The 6,530-nt window shown below is 43.5% G+C and overlaps 1 protein-coding gene across 2 annotated transcripts in view; it reads left to right on the forward strand.

Annotated features, from left to right (window-relative positions):
* plekhg4 (pleckstrin homology domain containing, family G (with RhoGef domain) member 4) overlaps nucleotides 1-6,530 on the forward strand; it is a 71,050-nt gene that overhangs the window by 63,261 nt on the left and 1,259 nt on the right. For both annotated transcript variants that reach the window (XM_017458781.3, XM_047151725.2), the window contains exons 15-23: nucleotides 192-441; nucleotides 944-1,033; nucleotides 1,813-2,037; nucleotides 2,213-2,383; nucleotides 2,680-2,860; nucleotides 3,358-3,474; nucleotides 3,589-3,837; nucleotides 5,087-5,268; nucleotides 6,370-6,434. In XM_017458781.3, coding sequence (XP_017314270.1) covers nucleotides 192-441; nucleotides 944-1,033; nucleotides 1,813-2,037; nucleotides 2,213-2,383; nucleotides 2,680-2,860; nucleotides 3,358-3,474; nucleotides 3,589-3,837; nucleotides 5,087-5,268; nucleotides 6,370-6,408 — 1,504 coding nt within the window. In that variant the 3' untranslated portion in view covers nucleotides 6,409-6,434. The remainder of the gene's footprint in view (nucleotides 1-191; nucleotides 442-943; nucleotides 1,034-1,812; nucleotides 2,038-2,212; nucleotides 2,384-2,679; nucleotides 2,861-3,357; nucleotides 3,475-3,588; nucleotides 3,838-5,086; nucleotides 5,269-6,369; nucleotides 6,435-6,530) is intronic.

A 6,530-nucleotide genomic window follows, 5' to 3' on the forward strand; every position in this document is an offset into this window, starting at 1 on the left:
GCATGTTTAAAATCTCACCTACACCAGGGCACAGTGTAACTTTAAAATAAGGCCTTAGTGAAAACTTTCTCACGGTTTGATGTTGACACGTTCTCCGAGTCTCCATCCCTCTCACTTTCTCCTGCCCCCTCTCTCTCTCTCTCTCTCTCTCTCTCTCTCTCTCTCTCTCTCTCTCTCTCTCTCTCTCTCAGTAAACTGCGGCACATCGTGGATGAAATGGTGACAACAGAGCGTGAATATGTCCGCTCCTTGCGTTACATCATTGATCACTACTTCCCTGAGATGGAGCGTCCTGACCTGCCCCAGGACCTGCGGGGAAAGCGCAGCGTCATCTTCGGAAACCTGGAGAAGCTGGTGGACTTCCACAGTCAGTACTTCCTTAAAGAGCTGGAGAGCTGCTGTAACCATCCACTCCGCGTCAGCCACTGCTTCCTGCGCCACGTAAGAACGTCTCCCCACATGCTCCATGCTGAATAGCATGTCTAAACACAACGGTTTCCTCTGCTGTCTGTTTAATTGTGGGTCTGTCTGTGTGTGAAAGATGAATATTAGATCTAGGTCGGTTTCCATAACACAGAACAACTTTTTTTTAAACCTGTGATTGAATATCCAAGAATAGCTGGTGCTTATTGAAGCAGAGTAAGGCGGCACTCTCAGCCTACATCTCGGAGTCTAAAATAACCTGACACATTCCTGTCACAGATAAACTGACGATTCTCTGCAGGTATTAAAAGAGCATAAAACAAAATAGAAGATGGTTTATCCCTATCTCACTAAAAAGTGCTTCCAGATAAAACTGAATATAAATGTCTGTTCCAATCTGCTCAACGTTTCCTGACGTAGCGAGTACTTCTGCATGTAGAAATGCTGGCTTGGTGAACTGCAGTATTGATACTGTTGTGTTTTTGTTGTGTCCCCCTCCCACTTCGGTTTACATTTGCAGCAAGACCAGTTCGGATTGTACGCTCTGTACAGCAAGAATAAGCCCAAGTCAGATTCACTGCTGGCCAGCCATGGAAACAGCTTCTTCAGGGTGAGTGAGTGACCGAACTCCTGCACAAGAATCGACATCCCACAGTGACTGAGCATGATGGAGGGAGTCTGTTCACTTTTTTACTGTACTGAGCAAAGAATTAAAAACCAGTTTACTCAAAACTCCCTGATTTTGTTGGGGGGGTGGTCAGGATACAATTCTGCAAAACACTTTAGCTAACTTTTTTAGTTAAAGGTGTTTTGTAATCTCTATAATTGTTCATTTCAGAGACAGGAGCTATTTTTATCGTAGTTATGGGGTTATAGTCATTTGCCCCATCATCGGGAGATCAGACGTTTGAGATCATCTCCAGATGATTGCAAACTCGCAGGTCCGACTGAGCACGATCGGCTGTGCTCTCTGGGTGGGAGGGATGATGTTTTTCTCTCCCCTGTCAATCACAGAGACACTAGGAAATCTATTTGGTAGCTGTTGTATGATAGGGGAGAGATGGCTGTTGGGTGGGAATTGATTGACAGGTGACCAAATTAAAGGGGGGGGGGGGGGTGCTTTTATGGTGTTGTCTCAGTGCTGGAAAGTTGGAATAAAACTACATAAGAGCAACTTTGGTAAGGTATGCACTCACGTCTATCTCCAAGACCGTTGCAATTCACGATTAAGTGGAAAATGTCAATGTTTTATTTTAATAGAACCCATAACAACCTAGTGTACTAAGATGATGCCATTTCCTGTTCGTGCATGGTGCATTTGCAGTGTTAAAATCTTTTCCTCCCCCCTCATGTCCTTGTTTCACCCTCACTATCTATTTATTCTTCCAGCATAAACAGCTGGAGCTGGAGGATAAGATGGACTTGGCCTCATACTTGCTGAAGCCCATCCAGCGAATGAGTAAATATGCTCTGCTGCTCAAGGATCTGATTAAGGAGGTGAGTGAGGCCCAGGAGCAGGAGCTCTACTATCTACGTGCCGCTGCTGAGATGGTCAAGTTCCAGCTGCGCCATGGCAACGACCTGCTGGCGATGGATGCCATCCGTGACTGCGATGTGAGTCACGTGTATACATCACACACACCCCCGAGTCACTACTCCCGAAAATACCCTGTTTTTCTGTACACGTTGTCATGATGAAATCATCTTGCGTGGCATTTTTATTATGAGACTTTACAACGTGAGCATGTTATCCTGACGTTTAGGCAATACCTGCTTTTCCGTGTCTCAGGTGAACCTGAAGGAGCAGGGCCAGCTGGTCCGGCAAGACGAGTTCACCATCTGGTACGGGAGGAAGAAGTGCCAGAGACATGTGTTCCTGCTTGAGGACCTGGTGCTGTTCAGCAAACCCAAACGCATCGAGGGAGGCCTGGACGTCTACATATACAAGCACTCCTTTAAGGTAAATCACAACTGTTCAACTTGTTATAATTTTGCCATATAATGAGCACCAGTATAATTCCTTTTCCAGTTTCAGTGTTCAGAGTCTCTTAAAGCCCGCCAGAACAACCAAGTACAATACAATACCAGTACAAGTATCTAGAGCAGTACATTGTTTTTAAATGCCAAAGAAGCTACAAAAACATCTCTATACCTTTTATCTTCATTACAAAAATGCAGCAATCTGTAAATATGATATTCGAATATGGCCTTTTATCCTTCTGCTATGTGCAATAGTCAGTCTTCGTTATTTTATAGACGGCCGATGTGGGGATGACTGAGACGACGGGTGAGAACGGGCTGCGCTTTGAGATCTGGTTTCGCAGGAGAACTTCAAAGAACCAGACGTACATCCTCCAGGCTGCTACTGCTGACATTAAACAAGCATGGACCTCAGACATCGCCCGCATACTGTGGCAACAGGCCACACGCAACAAAGGTCTGTGTGTGTGTGTGTGTGTGTGTGTGTGTGTGTGTGTGTGTGTGTGTTGCACTTCCATGTAGTGTCTGAACGCTTTGTCAAGGCATCAGATGAAAAGCTTGGATGATTGTGTGTCTTGAACAGTCTCTTTTTCCCAGCACCTCAGCAAGTTTGGTAATAACGAATTCTGTGTTTGGATCCGTACTCGCCCCAGGGCTACAGAAACATGCTTTTCAAAAGACTCATTTGAATCCGACTTGTATTGTTTTACGAAACGTTGACATGGCATCACTGAGCGGGAAGAAAATGCAAATCAATCAGGCCTTTGAAAGTAGCTCAGGTTTTCAGACTCTGGCATAGCTCAGTGTATATATATTTTTTTTTTACCATAAATTACTGAGTTATGAAAGGAAGTGTGATGAACTGGTATTTATCACATTTGCAGTCCAAGTTTTTAAATCTCTGTGGTAGTGTGATTTGATTTGATGTGTGTGTGTGTGTGTGTGTGTGTGTAGAAATCCGTATGCAGGAGATGGTGTCTATGGGAGTGGGCAATAAGCCGTTTTTGGATATTAAACCCAGCGATGCTGCCATCAATGATCGAGCCATTGATTACATCATGAAGGGCAGAGGTATGACCTGACGTCAACTTAAAATGTTTTGCCTCCAACACTGAGGTTTTTACATTTTGTTTACTAAAAATCAAATTTTGACGTATGCACACTTTCTTTGTTCTTCCGCTACAGGAGCCAGGACGAGGGCGTCCATCGCCGTCTCTCTGTTCGACCACTCTAATCCGTTTAAGAGAGCCTCTGTGAATGCACCGGTTAACGGACCCCAAGGGCCAGGTGGACCCCCCTCTTCCACACTGCTGGGGCCTCTCAACCTTCACATGTACAGCAGCCAGACTCTACTAGCAGGGGACAGACCCCTAATCAGCCCCTGCATCGAGGAGGACGAGCTTGAGCATGAAACCAGCAGCCAGCCTTCTATGAGTATGTCCGTTAATCCAGGGATTCGCAAAACTTTCCGCAGCCTCTTTCCAGAGTAACAGAATTTCCTCCTTACAAGATTCAATTTTAAGAACATGCATAAGGCAAACACGTACCACCGTATTCATTTATTAAGGTCCGTAGAGCTTTATATTCCTGAACTTTCCACTCGCCCAGAACACCGTGTAACATATTAACATCAGATCGCAGTTATTTCAATTAAAATGAATATTAATTATACTCCTTTTCTAGCTGAGTTAGCTAAATAATAACCATAACAACATTAATACTAGATGACCATAATGTGAATATTTTTTTTAATTTATTTTATTTAAAAAAAATTTTTTAAAGACCTCACTAATGCTCTTGTGGCTGAATGGACATATTCCTTCAGCCACACTCCAGAATCTACTGGAAAACCTTCCCAGAAGACTGGAGGTCATTATACGCGAAGGGGGTAATAAATTTGAAATGGGATGTACAGTAAGCACACATGGGTGTGATGATCAGGTGTCCACAAACTTTTGGCCACATTAGTGTTTCTCACAGACCCCATTTTAAGAACGTGGCTTTAATCACGTGGCAGAGTCCATTGTCAAGTTATCTATGCGGCATGTCTTTATTTCAGTGGGAAAATGTGCTGGTACAGCAAAATCCAGTCGCAAAATCTCAACTTCATGCAAATACCAATTGTGTTTAGTTAAAAGGGCAAGGGTAGACTTAATTTTCTTCTTACAAAGCGTCTCATTGCATTAAAGTCTTATCGGATTGTTTACTTCCCAGAAAGACACGGTACTTGATTTCCATAACAGTGTTCATAACCAGAACAATAATAGTCAGAGAACGTAAACGTTAATCAGCAGCAAGCAGAGAGAAGCGACTCAGGCAAGCAGATGCGTATGGAAACACAGCGCTGTGTTCCTGTGGTGCTGCACAGTCTTCAATGTCTAGACTAGCGCTACACATACACTGCAAATATACTCAGTAATATGAAATAGCATGTCTTCTAAGCCTTTTCATCATTTTTGACAGAAAGTATGCAGAGCTCTAGCTATTCTGTATAAATGTTAAAGAAGGGGATGGGTTCTGTTTTATAGTTTTATACTCGCGCCATCACCTCTGGCTTCTTCGTTAAGGGATCTAAATCTACATCTGGATTCCCGCTAAGCTGCTTTGTAACAATTGTGTATCGTTAAACGTGTTGTACAGATAAAACCGAGTTGTAAAACGGCATGCGTTTGTTTGTGTCTAGCTACAGAGAGTTCAGGGTCGTCCTCACGCTGTCTGTCAGGCAGCGGCTCGAGCGGTTCAGACAGCGGCTGTGTGTCCAGTCACCTCCCCGAGGCTCTGTCTGAGGAGCCCAGCTCACCATGCGACTCGTCCTGCTTCACCTCCAAGCACAAACCCAGCTTCAACAGCCAGTACATTTCAGCGGTCAGTGCATGTGTGTGTGTGTGTGTGTGTGTGTGTGTGTGTGTGTGTGTGTGTGTGTGTTCATTACGTACTCCTTTTAAGACTTGGCACGCAGTCTAATCATTCCAGGCCCTCCATAACGACCATGAAAAACATGTACTTCTACTGTTTCTCAGAGCACACTGTTAAAGTCTGTGTATGTGTTAAGTTGATCAGAAAACATTTCGATATCAAACCAAAGTAGCTCTTGAATCTAGTTTTCCCATGCTGCTTCACAGTGGAAGTACACTTTCCCATTGTTCTGCTGAATGAATGTTTTTCTGCACATAATAATCCCCTGCAGTCATGGTTTGTTTGAAGTGGCACCTCTGTATCTCTTCTTTTAAAACATCAAGAGGAAAAACGCTAAATAATGACGTCTGCTATCAGGCAGTCTGTCTCTAACTGCATACAACTGTTTCAACTTGTATGCATAAATATAAATTGTGGTGTTCCTGTAAGCGACGTTAGCATGCAGTTAGACAAAGGCCCAGCCAGGAATGATTGGTACGTTAACGCTACAGTTTTCAAGGATAATCGATTACATCAGGAACTACAGAACAAAATATTGAAGCTGTATTAAAACCACACGAGTTTTTAAATGCTTTCCATCTCTCAGATCCGTCTAGAGACGAAACGCCATCGAAAGACGTTCTTGGTGATAACGGAGGCGTGTGTTCGTCAAGAAGTTCTGGTTTCACTGTCACTGCTTCTATACAGTATACCGTTAACTCGCATTTTAATCCCAGGCTCATCACCTAATCTGTTAAACTGGTGTTTTTGCTTCTTGTCTGTTTATAAACAGCTACTCTGACATGCAAATACATTTCCGCCTGATTGGTTAGTCCAAGTAAACTGAGTGTAAATTTGATTTCTGATTACACAGCCAGTGAGGCAGCATCTAGTTTAGTATTTGATGTAAATCCATTAAGGTTTCTGGCATGTAAATTTGCATTTGATTAATATTTATGACCTGAAAAGCTGACGTGATAACACTAATAAGCCTCATTTTATCCAATAAAGACTAAAACTAGCCTCTTACCCTGTAATAATAACCCGTCCATGTCTCCCACCCCCACACAGAAAGGTGCACAGGTTCTAGGCCCATCCACTATAGTGTGACGCTCTGTGTTACCACAGCTGCTACTGTAAGTCCTGCTTCTGCTCTCACATGACTCCTCCAACCACAACATACGCATGCATAACTACCACCTCATCATCAGCTACAGCCATATGGAACGTTT

The sequence above is a fragment of the Ictalurus punctatus genome, chromosome 27 (assembly GCF_001660625.3).
Source record: "Ictalurus punctatus breed USDA103 chromosome 27, Coco_2.0, whole genome shotgun sequence".
NCBI classification, from domain to species: Eukaryota; Metazoa; Chordata; class Actinopteri; order Siluriformes; family Ictaluridae; genus Ictalurus; species Ictalurus punctatus.